At 43.2% G+C, this 23,695-nt stretch overlaps 1 protein-coding gene across 8 annotated transcripts in view; it reads left to right on the top strand.

Moving 5' to 3' along the window:
- The window catches only part of LOC139263345 (centrosomal protein of 170 kDa protein B-like), a 113,179-nt gene that overhangs the window by 59,618 nt on the left and 29,866 nt on the right, over nt 1-23,695 (top strand). For 7 of the 8 annotated variants that reach the window (XM_070879260.1, XM_070879263.1, XM_070879258.1 and 4 more), the window contains exons 8-12: nt 1,279-1,761; nt 4,019-4,836; nt 13,788-13,988; nt 17,184-17,304; nt 17,400-19,304. In XM_070879260.1, the coding sequence (XP_070735361.1) occupies nt 1,279-1,761; nt 4,019-4,836; nt 13,788-13,988; nt 17,184-17,304; nt 17,400-19,304 (3,528 nt within the window). The remainder of the gene's footprint in view (nt 1-1,278; nt 1,762-4,018; nt 4,837-13,787; nt 13,989-17,183; nt 17,305-17,399; nt 19,305-23,695) is intronic. The other variant, XM_070879264.1, reaches the window with a different exon arrangement.

The following is a 23,695-nucleotide window of genomic DNA, read 5'->3' as shown; positions in this document are numbered from 1 at the left end:
ACTTAATCAATAGTCTTTTTAATTGTGCTCTGATGCCAGTAAGTGGAGCACATGTTAGATGTAACATCAGTGAGTCACTGTACTAGTTGACATTACATCCCCACTCGGCTCACAGGCATAGGAGCATGCTGTAAAATGGCATCTGTCTATTGCTCTTAAGTTCAGCACCAATGGTCTCGGCAGAAGATGCCAATAAGATTTTCTGAGTGTACTTTGTCGTACTATTGTCAATTCCTACATAAAGTTATGCAATGTTGGATACCATCATTGGAGGTGAGCGCATACTGTCTTTAACACTCATTTCTGTAATTGGGGCACCATGGTTTGTTGGTGGTGGTGTATTTTTGTTTCTCTTGGGTCCAGTGGCTGGAGTGTTGTGATGTGCATCTGTATGAGATCAGTAGTTCCAGTACCAGAATCTCGGTTATCTGTTGATTTCCATTGTTGGACAATTAAGATTTCATTGTAACTAAAAGGTCACTGCTTTTCTAGATTTCACTGACATGCATGTTATGCCCTGTTTTTACTTTTAGAAAATCTGCTTTGTTGTCATATCTCGCCTTGATGTGATTAAACTGTATCTAGTGAAATAATGTGCAATAGATCTCAATATTTATACAATATGCAATAGTGTTAAATTTACATTTTCAATAACTTAAAACTGAGAGATAAAATATATTTGTACAAATGTGCAGTGTTTGGTATGTATAATGCGTTTCTATAAACCCCTCTCCTTTGACCCCTCGCCCTCATCTCAAACAACAAATACAAGAAACTCATGGACTTCTTTGTCACCAGATAAAGACTATGGTTTAGCTGCCTCTGTTACTTCATCTTTCCCAAAAAGCAAATTTTTACTCCAGGTCCTCCATACCCTAGTTCTGAAACACCCTATCTCTCTAGCTTCTCTTCCATTTCCCCATGTGCCCTTTCCGAACATGTCCATAAGGCTCCTTTTCCATGGCCCCCTTCTCTCAAAACTGCTAACCACTCAGCTTCCCTTCCTCACCCTGATACTAGTTGACATTGTAAATGGTCTGCTCCATTTCAAAACAACTCTCGTTATCTGATTTAAATACAGGTTATTGTTGCTGTTGCTGTTGATGCAGCGACAGTAGTAGTATTAGCAAGCTGTATCAATGTATCATTGGGACTGGAGGTGTAAAATCCAGAAAATGGGTACAATAGTAGTGGTGGAGAGTGAGAGATGGGAGGCATTGATTCAAAAACATATGATATTCAGGAAATTAATTCGTATTTGTTTATTCTCCTCCATAGATAATTCCAAGGAGATACCAAGAAGTGAGCAGGAAATTAATGGAAATATTCCAGATTATAAAGACTTTGGAGAAAAATCTGTCTATTCATTTCGAAGAGAGCCCAGCTACTTTGAAATTCCAACTAAAGAATTTCAACAGCCATCCAAGTCTCCAGACTGCGAGGTTCATGAAATTCCAACAAAGGATACAGATACGATACCGTCCCCTCGAGTTCAGAGTCATGCTTCTTTTACTATTGAATTTGACGACTGTACCCCAGGCAAAATGAAAATAAAGGATCATGTGACCAAATTTCCCCTGAGACAGAGAAAGGCTCAACAGATAGAAAAAGTACCTGTGCAAGGGGATGTACTGTCAGCAGAGAATAAAGTAGTTGACTGGCTAGTTCAGAATGATCCCAGCCTAATGTTGAAAAGGCAGGCTGCAAGCGATGTATACAGCACCAAGAGTGATCACCAGGTTCACATAAAGACTCTTAAAGGTATTTTATGCCTTTTCTTATGTTGGATCCTCATAGCAAGGTATATTGAATTCTAATCTATCAAATACCAATAGGATTTTTGTTTTTAAGAAGGCTCTTAATTTTTACCAAAAATTTTATTACAATCAACAGCCACTTTGAAAGGTGTTCTCCCAGTTGTCTACTGCAACTCCATAGAATTGGCAGAAACCCCAGAGACATTGCTGTTGTAAATGGCTGTTTACGCTGTGTCCAACATTTCCGCCAAAGTTGCAGTGGATGATCAGAAGAACCCCCATGGAAATTCAACCCCTATGTATTTTAAAAAGAGACATTTTATCAACTTGGAGAAATCTGTGTTACATCTTTGTATATTTTAACCTAGTAGTGTTGGTTTTGTTTGACAAAACTTAGTTTGTCAGGTATGCTTAGCTACTATTGCTAAATTACACATTCTCACAGAAGGTGGCTCAACAAGGAAACAGCATCATATTGATGAAGTTGAGCAATAGAGAAGGTGCCAAATTTGTCATTCTGCAAAAAAGGAATCGAAGTAAACTGTACAGCTCAAATAAATGTTAGTAACCCTCTGTTCTTGTGTCACATTAAGTAAAGGTGATTAGTGACCAACTGGGATAGGGATTCAGGTACTTAATGCTGTTCATACAATTGATAGATTGATTATTGAGCTAGCAGGATTAAATGCTCAAGAATTACAATAGAAAACTTGCCCATCAATATGTGAAGCACAACAAGTAGCATTATTATTTGTCAGCTTGGCTTTGTTGAGTCCTCAAAAACCTTTCCTACTTTTTCATTTGTTGTGTGACGAAGCTCAGTTTTTGGAGTATGTTTAGCTACTATAGCTGAATTACACATTCCCACAGAAGGTGACTAAGTAGGCCAAGTGCCCTGGAGTGTCCACGTTCACAAAAGGAGTGTGGTAAATAAGGTTCTCCCATAAAGAAAGCTGTTTCAAACTCAACTTTTATTTTATGTAAATTCTGTTCTGTTTCAGCTAACTCGGTCAGATGACATCAAGCTCCTGAGTTGGAAAACTACCAGCATGTTTGTTGATTGTCATTGACCACTCTTACCTAATATGATATCAGGGCAGAAGAGTTCTTTTGGATTTAGCTACAGCTGTGCAGTTTATCAGAGCCATCTCTGGGTCCCAATTAAATTGGTCACCTTTTAAACTGCTGCTACATTGGGGCGTGGGGTTTCTATTCAGGTCGCAATCAGGAAAATGCGCTGGACACTGTACCGGTTTTGCCGAGATGCAGTTATGCCCAAGTTTCTGCGCAAATGCATTAGCATAAACCCGAACATAAAAACTGCCATGAATCAATGTAATCGATTAATGACTGGAACAGGGCATTCTACAGCATCACGAAGTGGAGGGGGATTTCCAGGTAATGGGCCATTCTTCAACTGACTTAATTTATTTTGTAATTGGCTTCAATTGACTGCTGGTCACTGCTGTCTTCAGTTAAGTACTTTACTGCAGCAGGCAGAATGTATCTCTGTGGCTTCAAGTGACTGCTGATCACAGGTCTTGTGTACCAAGGACCAGATCAATTTACCAACTAATTTAAAGTAATAACGATGGATTAATGGTAAATGGGTGCGTGTCCGTCCGAGATTCTGGGCACAAAGTGAATGATCACACCCGAGCGGGTGCACTCGGCGGAAACTCGCCATTGTGGCCAGTTTTGTAGGCAGAAACTGCTTGTGGCGAAGGGACTTTTGGAACAGTGAAAAAGATCATGGAAACTCTAACGTGAAGTGTTTAAGGCACAATTTGCACGCTTAAAATTCCATGATCTTTTGCGCTATTTAATTTAATTCTTCCCAGATTCCGCTGTTACCTGGGTGGAAATCATGTGGAAACTCCATGCCTAGTATGGGGAGGAGAATAATTGAAGAAAAAGGCACCATTCACTAAAGACGTAATCTTTTTGTAAGATTAATTTCTCCTCGACATATCAGTTTTCCCGGCCTTTTCCTCTTTGGGTCTTCATCTACATTGAGGTAAATGCAAATATAGGATTGTCCTCTTTATGCAGTCCTATGTTTGCACACCTCATTTTTATAGCTGTTATGGTTTAGTTTACTTCTAGATTATTTTTTTATTAAGTATTGTAACTTTTAAAGTGATTTGTTTGCACTGAGGATGTCAAATATCTTTGTTTCAATGACAAAAAATATTTTAATCTATTAAAATAGCTTCTCATATTAACTGGGTACTTTAATTGTTTTTCTTTGCCATTATTAGGTTGTAGACATGAAGATGGTACACAAAGTGATTCAGAGGATCAAGTTGCATCTAAGCAGCAGGTAAAAGCAGACTCTTCTCTAGATTCACCTCCAGGACAATTCCAGATTTATAACGATGAAACCTCCAAACTGTGTCAGCTTCAACATGATCCACAAGATATGCCCATGGGTCAACAAGCTTTTGTTATTGAATTCTTTGATGATGATAATCCTCGCAAACGTAGAGCACATTCTTTCACTCAAAATGCAAATGCCATGCATGCTGATTCTTATGTTGCTCTTAGAGCTAAACTAGAAAAACGTAAAGGTACTTCAACATGTGAAAAAGTAACAGTACAACAGGCCCAGTCTTTGGTGCATGTGAACAAACCTACTACTGGTTCAGCACCTCCCCAAAGGTCTAATTCACTAAAGAGAGAAAAGACTGAAGAGCGATTAGGCATCTCTGCTACTTTAAGCTCCAAAGGTTTACTTCGGAGTTTTGGAAGTGTGGGACGTAAGAGTAAGCTCAGCCAGGAGTTTGCTGCTGAACTGTTGAAAGAAACTACTAAAAGTATTATCAACGTAGAAAAACCTCCAGACACTGTCCCTGTGACAATTGCGCATGGGACAGTGGCACCCACTGTACCAGAGGCAACACTACCACCAGTATCATCTCCAATAACTGCAACAAAACCAACCTCTAAACAGGGTGATCCAACAAAACCAACCTCCAAACAGGGTGATCAAGACAGTTTAAGTGATACAGGCACATACACCATTGAAACAGATACACAGGACAAAGAGGTTGAAGAAGCTCGTAAAATGATAGACCAGGTAAGAAATGTAAATGCATTTAAATATATTAAAGGAAATATGTGATCATCTGAAATGTTCCATTATCCTAAATGTGGTGAGACAGGTTATTCTATCCTTACACCAATGTGATTTAATTATTCCTGGTTATCCTGCTACGTGCTTTGGAATTGCTGGTTAAAAGCATTTGGAAATGGACATTTGTAATGAACTCCAACTTCTGTGGCTTTATGATGATCCACTCCAGTGACATGACCACTGAAGAATACTGCCAATGATCCACTTTTTGGGGTCGCTGAGTAATCCCATTACTAGCCATTTTGTGCTGTACATCATACCCCCTAGGAAGTGGATTTAGATTGTCAGAAACTCATATGGGGACTGGTTAGCATTTACAGGTAACTATTTCATTTATTTTTTGTTTGTTCACTGGATATAGGCATTGGTGAAAATGCCATATTTATCATTCATTTCCATTCCTGGTGGGCTGCGTTCTTGAACCGCTGCAGTCCTTGTGATGATGGTGGTTAGAAACATAGAAATTTACAGCGCCGAAGGAGGCAATTTCGGCCCATTGTGTATGTGCCGGTTGACAAAGAGCCGCACGGCCCTTGGCCAGCAGCCCTAAAGGTTACATATAAACCTATGAACAATGATGGAAAGGCAAAGAGCATCCAGCCTGTCCAGTCCACCTCACACAACTGCGACACCCTTTATACTGAAAACATCGACACTCCACCCTACCCAGAGCCATGTGATCTCCTGGGAGAGGCAAAAACCAGATTAAAAAAACGGATTAGGGAGAAAATATCTGGGAAAATTCCTCTCCGACCTATCCAGGCGATCGAAACTAGTCCAGGAGATCACCCTGGCCGTAATCTATTCCCTGCAGTACTTACCATTATATCTGCGCTGTCCAACAAAAGGTCATCCAGTCTAATCCCAATTAACAACTCTAGCACCGTAACCTGCAGGTTACTGCACTTTAAGTGCCCATCCAACCATCTCTCAAAAGTGCTGAAGGTTTCTGCATCCACCACTCTTCCAGGCAGCGAGTTCCAGATCCCCACAACTCTCTGCGTAAAGAAGCCTCCCCTCAAATCCCCTCTAAACCTTCCACCAACCACCATAAAACTGTGCCCCCTCGTAATAGACCCCTCCACCAATGGAAATAGGCCCTTACTATCCACTATGTCCAAGCCCCTCAATATTTTGTACACCTCAATGAGGTCTCCTCTCAACCTCCTCTATTCCAATGAGAACAAACCCAGCCTATCCAATCTGTCCTAATAACTAAGATTCTCTATTCCAGGCAGCGTCTTAGTAAATCTCCTCTACCCTCTCGAGTGCAATCACGTCCTTCCTATAATATGGCGACCAGAACTGCACGCAGTACTCCAGCTGTGGCCTAACCAAAGTATTATACAATTTAAGCATAACCTCCCTGCTCTTATATTCTATGCCTCGGCCAGTAAAGGCAAGCATTCCGTTTGCCGCCTTATCCACCTGGCCTGCTACATTCAGGGATCTGTGGACAAGCACTCCAAGGTCCCTTTGTTCATCTACACTATTAAGTGGCCTACCGTTTAATGTATATACCCTTTCCTTATTAGCCCTCCCAAAGTGCATCACCTCACACTTCACTGAATTAAATTCCATTTGCCACTGCTCTGCCCACCTGGCCAGTAGATTGATATCCTCCTACAGCCCATGACTTTCCTCTTCATTATCAACCACACAGCCAATTTTAGAGTCGTCTGCAAACTTCTTAATCATACTCCCTATATTCAAATCTAAATCGTTGATATATACCATAAAAAGCAAGGGACCCAGTACTGAGCCCTGCGGAACTCCACTGGAAACATCCTTCCAGTCACAATAACATCCATCAACCATTACCCTCTGCTTCCTACCTCCAAGCCAATTTTGGATCCAACTTGCCACTTTGCCCTGTATATCCCATGAGCTTTAACCTTCATGACCAGTCTACCATGTGGGACCTTATCAAAAGCCTTGCTAAAGTCCATATACACTACATCGTACGCACTACCCTCATCGACCCTCTTGGTTACCTCCTCAAAAAATTCAATCAGGTTAGTCAAACACGATCTTCCCTTAACAAATCCGTGCTGACTGTCCCTAATTAATCCTTGTCTTTCCAAATGTAGATTTATCCTGTCTTTCAGGATTTTTTCCAATAATTTTCCCACCACAGAGGTTAGGCTGACAGGCCTGTAATTACTCGGCCTATCCCTTTCTCCCTTCTTAAACAAGGGTACTACATTAGCAATCCTCCAGCATCATGCCCAGATCCAAAGAGGACTGGAAAATAATGGTCAAGGCCTCTGCTATTTCCTCTCTCACTCTGCTCAACAGCCTGGGATGCATTTCATCTGGGCTTGGGGACTTATCTACTTTCAGAGCTGCTAAACCCCTTAATACTTCCTCTCTCACTATATTTATTTCATCCAGAATATCACACTCTTCCTTGATAGCAGTATCTGCATTGCCCCTTTCCTTTGTAAAAACAGAAGCAAAGTATTCGTTTAGAACCCTACCAACATCTTCCACCTCCACACAAAGATTAACCTCATGGTCTCTAATAGGCCCTACCCTTTCTTTACCCACTTGCTCTTAATATATTTATAGAACATCTTAGGATTTTCGTTAATTTTACTGCCCAAGAATTTCTCGTGCTCTCTTAGCATTCCTAATCTCCTTTTTAATTTTGCCTCTTAACTTTCTATATTCCTTAAGATTCTATAGTGTTTAGCCGTTGGTATGACATAAGCGTCCCTTTTTTTCTTAATCCTCCCCTGTAAGTCCCTAAACATCCAGGGGGCTCTAGAATTATTTTTTCTAGCCTTTTTCTTTAAGGGCACATGTTTGGCCTGAGCCTTCCGGATCTCCTCCTTGAATGCCTTCCACTGTTCCGACACTGATTTACCCACAAGTAGCAGTTTCCAGTCCACTATGGTGAAATCACTTCTTAAGTTAGCAAAATTAACTTTTCCCCACTTTGGAACTTTTATTCCAAGCCTATTCTTGTCCTTATTCATAACCAACTTGAATCTGACTGAATTATGGTCTCTCCCACTAATACCCCTTCAACCTGCCCAGCTTCATTCCCCAAAACTCAATCCAAGACCGCCCCTCTGGTGTTGGGCTTGTTACCTACTGACTAAAAAAGTTCTCTTGAATGCATTTCAAGAATTCCGCACCCTCTATACCCTTCACACTAAATTTGTCCCAATCAATATTTGGATAGTTAAAATCCCCTACTATTACTACCTTGTGGTTTTTGGATTTCACAGCAATTTGCCTACATATTTGTTCCTCTATCTCCCTCCCATTGTTTGGGGGTCTATAATACACGCCCAGCAGTGTGATCACCCCTTTTTTATTTTTCAATTCGACCCATATGGCCTCATTTGATCCCTCTAACATATCATTCCTCCTCACCGCTGTAATAGTTTCTTTAATCAGTACCGTGACACCCCCCCCCCCCCCACTTTACCCCCCTCTTTATCTTGTCTAAAAATCCTGTAACCAGGAATATTGATCTGCCAAACCTGCCCCTCTTTCAGCCATGTTTCTTTAATGGCTATAATGTCATACTCCCAAGTGTCTACCTGTGCTCTTAGCTCATCCACCTTATTCGCTATACTCCTTGCATTAAAGTATATACCGTTCAGCACAGGAAGACTTCCTTGCTTGCTACTTACTAAGCCCTGTTTCCTCTGTCTTACAGATTCGCTTTCTAGATTCTTGCTATCCAATTTCTGCTTTACTTCCTTCCCTTTGGAATTTGTTCTCTGGTTCCCATCCCCCTGCCAAGCTAGTTTAAACTCGCCCCAACAGCACTAGCAAAACTCCCCGGGAGGATATTGGTCCCGGCGCTGTTGAGGTGTAACCTGTCCAGTTTGTACAGGTCCCATCTCCCCCAGAAGTGCTCCCAATGTCTCAAGAATTTGAAGCCCTCCCTCCTACACCAACTTTCCAGCCACGTGTTCATCCTCCTTAACCTTCTATTCTTATACTCATTAGCACGTGGCACTGGTAGTAAGCTGGAAATTACTACCTTTGAGGTCCTACCCTTTAATTTTCTTTCTAGCTCCCTGAATTCTTCCTGTAGGACCTCATCCCTCATTTTACCTATGTCGTTGGTCCTGATATGGACCACGACCTCTAGCTGTTTACCCGCCCCCCCCCCCTCAGGATGCCCTGCATCCGCTCTGTGACATCCTTGACCTTGGCACCAGGGAGGCACAAAACCATTCAGGAGTCACGTCTACGGCCGCAGAAACGCCTGTCTGTTCCCCTAACTATAGAATCCCCTATCACTAGGGCTCTTTTGTTCTTCGTCCCTCCCTCCTGTGCAGCTGAGCCACCCGTGGTGCCTTGGAATTGGCTCTGGCTGCACTCCCCAGAGGCACCATCGTCCTTATCGATACTCAGAAGTGATTATCGGTTTGAAAGCGAGATGGACTCGGGGGGGGGGGGGGGGGGGGGGGGGGGGGGGGGGGGGGGGAGAGACTACCTCTGGTGGTCACCCACTTCCCCTCTACCTGCACGCCTTTAAGCTGTGGGATGACCACCTCCTGAGACATGCTATCCACGTAGCTTTCAGCCTCGTGGATGCACCGTATTGACACCACCCGCTGCTCCAGCTCCGAAACGCGGAACTCGAGCAGTTGAAGCCGGAGACATCTGCACACATGGTTGTCTAGGCTGCGCGAAGCGTCCAGGACTTCCCACATGCCGCAGGATGTGCACTCCACGGGACTGAGCTGCATTGCCATCCCTCTAGTTACCCTTATCTAGTTTAAAATCTACTTAAAAGAAATGGAGAAAAGAGAGCTACTTACCAACTCATCTCACCGACCTCTGTGGCCTCCCGAACTCACCAACCTCTGTGGCCTCTCGGCCTTCGAACTCCTGACCTCCCAACTCCCGGTCTCTGAACTCTCGACTCCTGGCTGTTAAGACAAGCAGGATTTTAACTGAGCAATAATGAAGACTAGGTCATATTGGTTCAAGTCAGGATGGTGTGCCACTGGGATGCCAAGTGGTAATCTTCCCATAATATCACTGTTGCCCTTTTTTGAAGAGTTCACAGGGCTGGGAAATGCTGCTAAAGAAACCTTGGTGAGTTGCTGCAGTACATACTGTTGCCACATGTCTGGAGCAGGGCTATGATTAGGAAGTGAGCCAAGTGATTCTGGCAGAACTCAAATTAAGCATCGGCGAACAGCCTATTGGTGCATAGCTGGTGCTTGATGGCACTTTATTTGATTTAGGATAGATTCAGGCCTGGATCTTGAAGATGAAAGGGTGCATTTTTTTATTTTCTCTACTTTTCCTTTGGAGTCTCTTGTACCATATACCTTCTCCAGAGGAGACGAGTGGCTGAAGACCCTTCCAATGCTGCTCTGTAATCAGTTGCTAGTTTTTTAAGCGAGAGTCCAGTTGGAGGAACTTGGCAGCAGTGAGGTCGATCTGGAAGCTAAGTATTGATTGGGGGATGGGTAGTGGGCCCTTGCAGCACGGGTTTTAGGGGTAAGAAAATACTTTGGGGGTCAAAGTGCACCCACTATTAGGGCAGTGGCGGGGGGTTGGGGTGGGGGGAGATTGAAGGAGAGAGAGGTGAAGGATGGTAGCAGATAGCCAGAGGAAGGTTTGTTCGGGGAGAGCTCCCTAGGGAGCTGCTATCCCATCTGTCATCTCGACGACATGCAAGCCGTGATCCTGACCAACAGATCCACCACAGACCCAATCCATATCTGGACCGGGGTCAAGCAGGGCTGCATCATTGCGCCCACCCTCTTCTCGATCTTGCTCGCTGCAACGCTCCATCTCCCGCTCAACAAGCTCCCCGCTGGAGTGGAACTAAACTATAGAACCTGTGGCAACCTGTTCAACCTTTGTCACCTCCAGGCTAGATCCAAGATCGTCCCATCCTCTTTCATCGAACTACAGTAGGCAGACGACGCTTGTGTCTGCGCACATTGAGGCTAAACTCCAAGCCATCGTCAACATCTTCACCGAGGCGTACGAAAGCATGGGCCTTACATTAAACATCCGTAAGACAAGGTCCTCCACCAACCTGACCCCGCCACACAGCACTGCCCTCCGGTCATTAAAATCCACGGCGAGACCTTGGACAACATGGATCATTTTCCATACCTCGGGAGCCTACTATTAGCAAGGGCAGACATCGACGACGAGGTCCAACACTGCCTCCAGTGCGCCAGTGCAGCCTTCAGTTGCCTGAGGAAGAGTGTTCTCGAAGACCAGGACCTCAAATCTGGCACCAAGCTTATGGTCTGCAGAGCTGTAGTAATGCCTGCCCTCCTATATGGCTGAGACGTGGACCATATACAGTAGACACCTCAAATACCACCAACGCTGTCTCCGCAAGATCCTGCAAATCCCCTGGGAGGATAGACACACCACCGTCAGTGTTCTCGATCAGGCCAACAACCCCAGCATCGAAGCACTGACCACATTCGACCAGCTCTGTTGGGCGGGTCACATCGTCCGCATGCCCGACACACGGCTCCCAAAGCAAGCGCTCTACTCGGGACTCCGACACGGCACGCAATCCCTGGGTGGGCAGAAGAAACGTTTCAAGGACACTCAAAGCGTCCTTGATAAAGTGCAACATCCCTACTGGCACCTGGGAATCCTTGGCCAAAGACCACCCTTAGTGGAGGAAGAGCATCCGGGAGGGCGCTGAGCACCTCGAGTCTTGTCGCCGAGAGCATGCAGAAAACAAACGCAGGCAGCGGAAAGAGCGTGCAGAAAACCAGACTCCCCATCCACCCTTTCCTTCAACCACTGTCTGTCCCACCTGTGACAGAGACTGTAATTCCTGTATTGGACTGTCCAGTCACCTGAGAACTCACTTTTAGAGTGGAAGCAAGTCTTCCTCGATTTCGAGGGACTGCCTTCGATGGTTTTTTAAAACATTTTTTTCCTACTCTTCCCTGAGTCCTTTCCCCGGGAGGAATCATCTGACCTTAGCCCCAAGGACAGCGTGGCTAAGGTCAGAAACTTGAAGTTGTGAAATTGCAGGCTTCAACTCGTGTCATCTTGTTCTGTGGCAAATTATTTTCAAGGTTCAGCATACTGACACTGCTGTCTGAATCATGTCATTGTTAGTAATCCAATATTTGTACCAATTTTGAAGAACATTTTGATCTGCTGACAACTGCAAGGGGCAGAAAAGGCTCAAAGGATTCTGAAAATTACTATTTGTTGATTATTGCTTCTACAGTTGTGCATGTACAGCACAGTGAAGCTTAAATAATCTACCTCTCTGCATTGGTTTCTTGCTCTCTGTTCGTTACTAATACCTGCACTCAGATTCCTTCACCAGCTGTTTATTTCAGAGTTTGCTAACATTGATAACTGCAGAGTATTTGCATTAATTAAAAATAACTCCTATATACAATATGACTCTTTGTCTGGGTAATCAGATAATTAAAACTGGATCACCCAACAAACACAAATGGCATGGATGAACTACAGTAATAGATACAATTACACAACAGAACAGCAGTGGTAAAGTGTGGCTTCATACAGCAAAGCCAAACAGGGTTGTCTGTGTTGATACCATTTGTACATTGAGAGTTTGAATTTGTTCTTGTTTTCAGTGGTGGAGCACAGATCCAATGTTTTAATTTTGACTTCTATGCACCCCTCCCCAAAAAGCTGCACACAAAGAAAAATAATCAGATGAACTTGCAGTGTGTTCATTTTTCAGGCACTATAAGCAGAGTGGTGATGCATAACCGAGCAGGAACAGGGAAAGTTAGCAAGATTTCATTCTCTGGTCATATTTCACTACCAAGTAGCAATTAAATGGCTATTTTTTTGAGGATATTATGAACTATCTGGTCTCTTCATTCACCCACCTGTGTGTAGGACTCGAGTGTTTTGTCCTGAAGGGAACAAGTGGAAAAAGTTACTTTAAAAACAGTTGCAGCACCTTATCAAGGTATAGGTTGAACCTCTCTTATCCGGGACCTTCGGGACCTGGCCTGTGCTGGATAAGGGATTTTGCTGGACGAGGGGTGGTCGCATTAAATTGGATGGTACAGATACTGAGCAAGGGGATATCTGGGCTGGCTGGCTTGGGGCTGGGAGTGCGGCAGAGAGATCGTGTGGGGGGAGTGCGGGCGGTGGATCGCGGGGTCAGGCCAGCGATTGTGGGAGTCAGTAGTGAGGAAGGACTTCAATTTGTTCATGTCGGAGCAGCTGGGAATGGTGCCGGATAAGGGAGTCCCAAACAAGGGAGGTTCAACCTGTAGTAGTTTTCTATTCTGTTTACAAAGATGTAGCAAAGCCTTGGGCTCCAATAACTGTACGGCTAAATTTGTAAAGCATTCTTCTGCAGATCAAATTTGTTGAAGACAAAAAGTTAAGCATAATTGGCTATCTAATGCAAACCCTTCTATCTATAGAAGCATTGTGGATGTATGTCTGAGAATTTAATGGTAGATTGTCATTGGGCAGAATTGTCTGAGGGTAGTGATTACGAAGTAACAACAGCAAATTGTTGAAAAATAATACCATGAAAATTTTAGGCATAGATTTTGTAGAGTATCTTGAGACCTTGACACATTTTAAATTTAGAGACACGATTTCACCATGTAACTGTTGACTCTAAAATAACTGGTTAATGAGAATGTATATTTTATAATGTCATAAATCTCTGCAGCCCCAAAATGTTGCTCTGACCAGTAGCTTGAATATTTATTTCAACGAACTTTGAAAGAAAAGTTGTGGGAGTTCTGAAAATGAGTGCCATGCAAATTTATTACGTTTATTGTGTGTAAATGTACCTCCTAAAAGTGAACATTCGACCTCTGTTAATGGTTGATTTTATCTATGTGCCTAATGTGTTATCATGCTTGTTTGAAAATCTAAGCGGCTTACTAATTCATTGTTTTTAAATTTCTAACCAGGTGTTTGGTGTTTTTGAATCACCGGACTTTTCTGGAATTAACTCTGAAATTTATAGACCTGTAATATGTGATGAAAGTTCTCCTACCCTAAGGGATGAGCATAATGTTTATAACCAGAATACTAGCACAGTTTACCAGCAAACACCTTCATTACAGGCGTATCACACTACAACCATTAGTGGCTCAGATACCATGGCACAGGTAATGGATAATAAAATGACTAATATTATTATGATACTTCGTTTTTAGGTATCTAGCCATTAAACTAATGGTGGTTACTGTGTAACAATTGGATGGGGAACCAACAAAGATTTCAGAGACCAATGCATCTATCCATCTAATATAGTAAATGTTTTATGTACAGCATGCATTTGCAGTGTTTACAGGAAATTCAAATCATGCTGTTGCCATTATGACTCGTTGTTATGCCTGGGTATTGGGCTCCCTGGGCAACATTTATCCCTCAACCACTACCATCAAAACAGATTAACTGGTCATTTATCTCATTTGCTGTTTGTGGGATCTTGTTGTTTTGTAGGCAAACAAACATTCAATTTGCACACAACAGCAACCTACATTTATATAGATCCTTTAGTGTAGGAAAATGTCCCAAGAAACATCACAAAGGAACAATTAAAAAAAAATGGAGTCAAAGGGCGAGATATTGGGGTGGGTGAGTAAAAGCTTGGTCAAAGAGATGGGTTTTCAGGAGGATCTTCTAGGAGGAATGCCATAGAGGGTTAGGGAGGGAATTCCAGAGCGGAGGTCTAGACGGCCTCCAATAGTGGGATGAAATGGGGGTGAGGATACACAAGAAATTAGAATCGAGGCACTAGTGTTTTGGGGAAACGGTAGGTCAACGAAGACGGGTGACGGGTGAGCAGGAGTTGGTGCGGGATAGTATATGGACAGCAGAGTTTTGGATGATTGACGTTTATGAAGTGTAGATAAAGGGAGTACGGTCAGGAGAGCATGGTCATGTCTGGAGGTGAAGGTTTCAGGAACATATGGGCTAAGATAAAGGTGCAGGCGGTAATGTTAGAGATGGAGAAGATATGGGGCCGAAATTCAGCCTCCCGAAAATGCCTCTTACTGCCGGAAAGCAGTGGCCACGCGGTGGAGTCGAATGGCCGCCACTAGCAAAATTCTCCTAGGTGCTTTTTCCAGCAGTCCCCACATCCATCTCGCTGCTGCTGACCCCTCCTAAGTGCGTCATCAAAGCGCACATCGCCGATCTCCCGCACCTCAATCGAAATTCACCATAAAAAATCTTTGGGCTGCTGAGAGGTGCACCCGACAGTTTTTTTTTGTCTGTACACTAAGCTAGCTGTGTGTGCGACATGGCTGTGCGGCTGCCTTTCAAGGGGAGGGCGCACTACCACGGCCGCCATTTTATTTTTTTTGTCGGCCGCCTGCCAGGTCGGCCCGATAATTATGCCCCCGGGTTCGGCCAGGCAGCCCCTCTTGGGTGCCAGGATGCTGGCCCGGCCGAAACCCTCCCTGGTGGTCCAGTGGACCTAACTAAAAGATTCGCAGCGGCTCTCCCCTTTAAGTGAAAGGGAGAGGCGTGGTGACTCACTAGTGTCATGACATCATCAGCGCTGCGCTGATGACTGACCGTGGCGGAGACTCTGTCCCGCCTCCATTTCCGCCCCTCTAGTGTGCTCACCGCCGCACTACCGTACCCATTATGACTGACTTCCGGTCTGCTCGGGGGGAAAAAAATTACAAAGAGCTGAATTTTGCGCAAGAGGCCACCTCATCCACAGCGGCGGTGAAAACATATCAACAGCAGCAGCACTGAATTTCTAGGATGGAGTTGGAACCTCTGCTAGGTGCTAGACATTGAGATTGTGAGCATTCTGGTTCACAGCAGTGAATATACTTCTAATGTAATTAACTTGCTGTGAAAAAAAGTCATTTCTTTTCTTCTCTCCCCTTTCGTTTCCCCTTTGGGCTCAATTTTCCCCGGTGATTTGTGCCGTTTTTTTTGAGCAGGCTGCTCTTTTTGGCCTAAGTTGAAAAACCACAGCTTCCCCAATCAATTTGCACCAGTTTTTTAGGTCAGCCACCAAGCCAAGTTTGGCCAGCTGAGAATTACTCCAGTTTTGCTTAGGCCAGCATATGTAGCCTCTGCAGAAAAACCTTCCGAAGAGTTCAAGAAATCGACGCAGTAGATGCCTGGACACACTAAAAGAATTGAAAAATACATAGCAGCAACTTACCTCCAATCCTGCCCGAAGGTCCCAGAGGGAGGGAGGGAGGGAGAGAGAGAGCGCACCTGTGCTTTAGGGAAAATTGAGCCCTTTCTCTCTTTTTTTTCTTTCTCTCTTTCCCTCTTCTTTTTTTTTCTCCCTTTTCATTCTTTTTTTTCCATTATCCACTGGTGAAGTTTAAATTGTACTTACATTTTTTTGCATCGACAAGGTAGCTGGCACTAAACTTCATAGAGTTACCCCCCGACATGTTTTTCTTCCCCTAAAAGAAAATAGAAAGACTTGTGCCTTTCATGACCACCAGACGTCCCAAAGCAATTTACAGCCAGTGAAGTCTTTTTTGAAGTGTAGTCACTATTGTAATGTAGGAAATGTGGCAGCCAATTTGCACACAGCAAGCTCCCACAAACAGCAATGTGATGATGACTGGATAATCTGTTTGTGATGTTGAGGAGGGAGGAATATTGGCCAGGACACTGGAGATAATTCCCCTGCTCCTCTTCGAAATAGTGGCATGGGATCTTTTACATCCACCTGAGGCAGCAGACGGGGCCTCGGTTTAATGTCTGATCTGAAAGACAGCACCCCCGACAGTACAATGCTCCCTCAGTAATGCACTGGATTTTTGTGTTCCAATTTCTGGAGTGGGACTCGAACCCACAACCTTCTGACAGTCCTTGCCACATCTCTCCCCTCCCCCCAGTGCCCGCTACTTAAATGTGACCTCCTACTCCTACTACGTCTTGCCACCTCCAAACAGCTCAAACCTGAAACGTTAATTGTTTCTCTCACCACGGATGCTGCCTGGCCTGCTGAGTGTTTCCAGCATTTCTGTGCATAAATAATGGTTAGCTTCAAATTTTAATTTTCGTGCATGGAAGGACTAGGAGCAGGAATATGGCATAAGTTTAGTATATTCCTCGAGTCCTGATCGTTTACCCTGATTTCTATTTGTTTTGCGCTTTTTTTTTACATTCTAGCATATGCTCAGGAAATTTCTGCAAATCCTGCCAATAGGAAGGTCAGTGTAAATTGCGGTGATACTTGCCGGTTACCCTATTTTAGGAAATTCTGGGCCCACCATGAATGAGAATTTGATGTAATTTCAAATGCCTTTTATGCAAAGCTTTGTATAGATACATTCAGGGTATGTTTTGCATCCTCTTCTGGCATACTCCAGATGCGTCCAGTAGGTCCTGTATCCCATGGAACGCAAAAGTGGGTCTCTAGATGGGCAAGTCTTGCTGATGGCTACAATGGTGCTGGACCAGTTAGTGGAATGCATGACCTTCAACAAGGGAGTGAGTATTAAATTCAGTGGTGTCTTAGATAATGTTGTAATGTACGGCAGGATTATTTTGTTCTGACATTTCACCGTTTTAATTTTTTTTTGAAGATGGAGCTGTGGTTGATATTGGAACTTATGTCAAGAGTGCAGAAACTCTAGATTCAGATGCAGCATCAACGACAAGCCAGTCATCACGAAAACGTCGAACACTTCCACAGTTGCCACCGAGTGAAAAGCTTGATGGTCCAAAATCAAAAGATTTCCATCAGCAACGATCTTCCCCCAGCACTGAATCAATAAAGAAGCTAGAACTGGAATTGCGTTCTTTTCCACAGAGTCATGAGAAGTTGTATATACGTGAAGACAAAGACTTGGAGCCTGACAGCTTGAGTGATGATGATAAATCTGATGATTCTTCATATGTTGCAAAAGGGAAGGGTAAAAAATGTAGAATTTCAAAGATCACCAGAAGATTACATCAAGAGCAGACGTGGAACGATCATGTAAAGTCTGACAGATCTGAGCCTGGGCAACGAGTAACAGATGCAAGCACACAAAGTACAACCAAAGAGTTTCCAGCTCTGAGTAGCACTGTATGCTTTCCAGAACATGACCTGAAATCTGCTTCCTATAGCACTACAAAAGATAAAAAAGAGTTGGAAAGCCCTTCAAAACATACTTCAGTCGCTAAAGTAACGTCAGCAAGCTTTGAAAGAAAGCCAAAAGAACGAGAGTTTAGCTCAAAATCAGCTATTGTTTCATCCCCCACAAAATGGTCATCTGTCTCAGATACTAACCAGATTGTTGCAGGAAACACAGATGCAATCTACTCCAGAGGTAAAATATCTCAAGTAACTGAAAGGAGTCCCTCACAGGAAAGAAAGAAGACATTTACAAAAGATTCTCATACACCTGTTATCAGACGAGAAAGTTTTACTAAAGATCGGCCAAGTATTGATAATGTAATCAATAAAATTCCTAATATTTCAAGCCAGCCATCCTTTAAAGATCATGCAAGAGGCTCCTACATTACAGCTTGCACTGAGGATACACACCTCATTCTGAAGGATACTGAAGCTGCAATGGCAGCCTTGGAGGCAAAACTTCAGTCTCAAGATTGTCACTTTAGTCAACAAGAAAGTAATTCCTATGTTCAAGGTGATTCCTTCTCTGGAGAATCAGATAATGACACAACAAGTTCTGTAAGCTTGAAAAGTAAAAATGTCACGAGTTCTGTACGGAAGCAGAAGAGCTTTAGTAGTGTACACAAAGGGAAATCAACTCCATCAGTTCAAGACCATCCTCAACAAGCCAATGCTCGGGAAAGGCTAACCGAGAAGCGCAGAGCCCAGCTTTCAGATACAACCAGCAAACCAGACTACAAGCGCTTTCAGCTGAAACGCAGCACAGGGTCTCGTGGTTCCACAGACTTTACAGATGATGAGAGATCCTCCAGCCTTCCATATTTACCAGTCACTGATGTACTCTCTTCTGATCAGGAGCACATTCAGACCAGTAAACCTCTGTTACGTAAAAAGTTTTCTAGTTCTGTGCGCCCAAAAGAGGATTCGAGCAAGGCGGCAAAATCTTGTGTACAAACAACGCTGACTCGTTCAAACAGCCTTTCGACACCCAGGCCAACCAGAGCATCTCTGCTGCGCCGAGCTCGCCTTGGTGATGCATCAGATAATGAAAGCGCAGATGTGGACAAGGCTTCATTGGCTTCAGAACTGTCCACGACAAGTTCAACTTCTTCAAAGCAGCCAACCGATAAGAAGTTATCACGGCTTGACCTGCTAGCTTTGCCACGGAAACGAGCAGGTTCACTCACTGTAAACAGTGACACAGAAACTTCAGTGATAAGAAGCAATTTTAGTGCAAGAAGCATTGATGTAACTTCTACCAGTCGAAAGTCATCTAGTATTGATGCTAAAGCTTCATCTAGAAAAAGTACTGGAAGTTCAGTGAAGCAGACATCACGAGTCCGTGCTAGTAATGCAAAATCAGCTTCTAGTGAGTATACATTAAAAGAACATCTAGTACATCATTACCGTGGCAAACTATTTCAAAAGTGAACACACAACAAAGAATTGTTAATTGTTGTAGAAGCTTTTAAATGAAAATTTAAGTTTTGACCTCCTCAAGTTAGATCTTTGTAACATGCAAGTTAAACAAACGTTTTCCTTAGTGCATCATCAGTGTCCATTGGTGTGACTTCCACTCCGGATCTGAGCCTGTTACTTCTATCTCCCTTTTATTTTTCCCAATCCTTCTTGGAACCTTTTTGTTCTTACTCCAACCTTTCCTGTCACCCAGTGATGCCACACTTCATTTCTCCCCCTCTGATACTTTGTCATCCCTCCCCCAACCCATCATTACCCCATTGCCTTCCTATTCTTTTGTCACCGTCCCAGGTTTGAATCCCCTTTGAATAAGCCCACAACTACTCTTTGCCTCTTTCAGCATTCTCCGAAGGACTTGCCAAGATATTATCGAATCATAGATTGGTCACTGCTTAACTGTTCCATTCTCCTCCTTCTCACTGATCCCCTGCCCCCAGTGGTACTGGGGAATAATCTCACCAACCTTCCTGTCATGTTCACCCACCCACAACTGGTCCCTTGGACTTCGCCAGCAGATCAATAATCATTGTCCCTCTTTGCAATCCCCTCCAGGATGTTCATTCATGAACAAGGCCATTATTTTCCACAACCTAATTATGGATGAGTGTATTAACTCATGGATGATGACCTTTCTCCCTGCTGAAGCCTCACCACCTGGCTATAATTTCTACCACCTACCCTACCCAAACTGTCCTAGTGGCCCTTATCACCAAGTCATAGATTGATGTTTTATAGGTGGCAGACATGGCTCAGTGTGAGGACTCCCACCTTAGTCAGAAGGTTGTGGGTTTAAGTCCGATTCCAGAATCATGAGTGCAAAATTTAGGCTGACACTCCAATGCAGTACTGAGTGAAACGTTAAACTGAGGTCCCATCTGCCCCCTCAGGTGGTAAAGATCTCATGGCATTATTTTGAAGAAGAGCAGGAAAGTGTTCTCTCTTTATCTCTCAACTAACATCACTTTAAATAATGTCACTCCTCTCACCTCTCTTTCATAATCCTTGTTATCTGCTGCACACTGAATTTTTCCCTTGATAATCCATCTTTTCTGTTTCCTTTGAATTCATCTCTCTCCCATCCTCCCTAAACGTCAGCCTCCATATAAACTCTCTCATCGCCCGCATTTCCCTATTCCCTTCCGACCCTACTTCCTTTTGTGTCCACCTGTAGAAAAATCTCTAACCATGCTCTCCCCCCCGCCCACCCAAGTGGTTTACAAATGGACCTTCATATTCTCAGCTGCCTAGATTTGACGCTCCATTTGTCACAATACCTCTGCAGATGTTAATTTCCTCAACCATTCACTCGCCTCCACCTTTGATATCCTTGTTATCAGCAAAAGCTTCATTGTCTCTCATTTGTCATTCTCTCCATCTTCATTCCCTCAAGTTTAAGGAACGCAGACTAGCTTAACCATCCTTCACCAGATCAATTAACCAATCAATGTTATCTACAGGCAGAGGGAGAAGAACAGATATACTGAGGCACATGCAACTACAAGCAGTGTCATTGAGCAGATTATAGGCATTCTCAAGTCTCATTTTAGGTGCCTGGATAAAGATGGTGGAGCCTTGCAATACAGCCCAGCAAGAGTCTCTGCGTACTGCATAATTTTGCAATGAAGAAAGGCTTGCTAGTTCCAAAAGCTAAAGGGGTTAATGAGGAAGCTAGGGGGTGGGGGGGTGGCGGAAGTGCCTCCGTCCTCAAAGCATGGAGACTGCACAGGAAGGGGAGGAAGTAGCTCAGGACAGCCAGGAACCAGTGAACAAAGGGCACAACTTATTAACTGCTTTCAATGAATAAAGGTTGAAATATCAAATAAAGGTACATGACACCTGTCTGTCCTTTCCCAACACCTTCAGAGTCCCTCAATGACAAAACCTCTGCCAGTTTTCTTCGTAAAATAGAAATCCAAAGATCCCGTGCCATCATTCTACTCCTAAAAGATTGCAAGCATACACAGAAATGTAACACTGTGCCTGAGCCATACTTGCTTTCCATAACAATACTCACCCTAACTACAACTACCTCTTGATATCATGCTACCCTTTGTCAGTTAACTTGCTTGCTTGAGCTCCTAATCCAGTACTTTTACGACATGCTTCTTGAGTCAGATGAGGTTGAGTGGTGGATGGCTGTGATGGTACCACTGGAGCCTTAAGAGGCCTGAGGTAATTCTTGTCTCCGAAGAACAAGCTTTCGGTTGCCTTTCTCTTGAAGTAGCAAGGAGCCCACATCTGAAGTTCTCTTGTGCTTCAGAGAGGGACTTAAGGAAGCAGGCTCAATGCCACTCTGGAAAGGTAGTGACATCTGTGATTACTCCTTGCAACGCACTGGTGCTGGTTACGGACTCCGAGGTGCTACTGGTCGATATCATTACAGACTGATTATATTCCCACTCATATCTTGGAAACTCTAAGCAAGTGTGGTGCTCAGGGTGATTCTCGAGCTGCATGAAGGCTGTATGTGTGGTAGAGATTGTGGATTGGCAACAGGGCCTTGACTTGCAGTGGCTATCCTTGAGAGGTGATGAACCTCTTACTGCATTGTTTGGCAGTTCTTGGGATGGTGGAGATGATGGCTTCTGCCGTTTGCCTCCAGAAGCCTCTGATAGAGCTTCCTTTTTTTTTATTCCCAACTAGGAGAAAAATGCAGGTAGTTGTCTGCTAACCTGAAAACGGGAGGAGAATCCAGCTCTCTCTTTATTTGTCCTTGTCTCTTATTATGCCTGACTACTTAGTGATTGCAGGAAACGTAGGCAAAGACATGTTGACATGTCGTGTTTCAGGATCTAGCATTAGAAATGCAGTTGGAATTGTGTACCGAATCTGCAGCCCTGTCACTTTGTGATGACTTATACATTGTTTTTAAAAAAAAAATACACGTGGGCCTGCCTTTGTGGGATAAATTCTTGAGCATGAGTCCAGTATAGGCATGGAGTATTACTTATTCTATTTCGATGAATGCTACACTAAATTTTAACAATACAACTTTTCTGAGAGACCCTAGACATTGTGTACAGTGCTTCAGTACACCAGAGTGGTAGGATACATTTACACAGTTGGATCATGTAGCAAGTTACTGTTCTCAGCTAGGCTGTAAGAGAAGTGTTATTAAATATCTGCTTACAGAGAGAGGGATGATTGAAAGATGAATAAATCTCGAGTAGTCAATTCCAGAGTACAATCGGAAGAGTCTTTTGGAAAGGTCTTAATAGGCTTCTCAGTTGCAGAATGCGTGTAGGACAGATAAATCTAAAGGAGTAAAAAGAAATTCCAAAGATATTTTGAATTTTGTAATAGTATTTTCTAGTCTAATAATTGATACAGCAACATATAAACTTTATCATATAAACTTTACTTTGAATAAAATAGGTGTGAACTGAAAAAGATCATTGAAGCAGTTGTCTTGTTAAAGACTTACATTTTTTATTTCATTCATTTCTAAATTCTAATTCTATTACTATATAACAGAATGTATTATTCTACCAGATATACTAACAAAAATCAAATTAACTGTTACAAAGTCTGCTTACTATTAACACTTAATTTTGTGGTGAGTTCATGGGATTCTTTTACTACAGAAATTCACTGGGGTGTTTATTGAGCATGATGAAAGTTATGTTTTGTTTTTTCTTATACTAATGTATGTTAAATCCTCTGGCTGTTTTATAACTAGGTTCCTGCAGAATGGAGATTTAAAAATTGGTCACGTGCTTCAAAAACATTGTCATGTTTTTAAGTTTGTCTTCAATGCAATTTTACTTCCTGACTGACTTAAATTGCTGGTCAGATGCATAATCGGGAGTTTTTATAAAACTAGTTTTCCGTTTTCAAATTGAAGTAACACTGCATTGGTCTGGGAGTGGGTGTGGGAGAGAGAGAGAGTTGTATATCTGTACCAGACAGTAATTACATCACTGGCTCACTCTACGGCTATTGAGCATCACAGTTGGTTCAGATGCATGTCGAAGTATTGGGAATACATTTTCATGCAATGAATGTCATTGTAAAGCTTTGACCTCCCATTTGTCAGAGATTTAAGAATATAAGAAATCTGAGCAAGAGAAGGCCTTTTGGCCCCTCGAGCCTGCTCCGCCATTCATCGAGGTCATGGCTGATCCTCTACCTCAACTCTACTTGCCCGCACTATCCTCACATCCTTTGATTCCCTTAATATCTAAAAATCTATCGATCTCTCTTGAATATGCTCAACAAATGAGCCTCCACAGCCCTCTGGGGTAGAGAATTCCAAAGATTCACCACCCTCTGAAGAAATTT

Source organism: Pristiophorus japonicus, chromosome 4, assembly GCF_044704955.1.
Source record: "Pristiophorus japonicus isolate sPriJap1 chromosome 4, sPriJap1.hap1, whole genome shotgun sequence".
In the NCBI taxonomy this organism is placed as follows: Eukaryota; Metazoa; Chordata; class Chondrichthyes; family Pristiophoridae; genus Pristiophorus; species Pristiophorus japonicus.
Note: the sequence above shows the minus strand (reverse complement) of the source record. Positions and strands in the feature narration are given on the sequence as shown.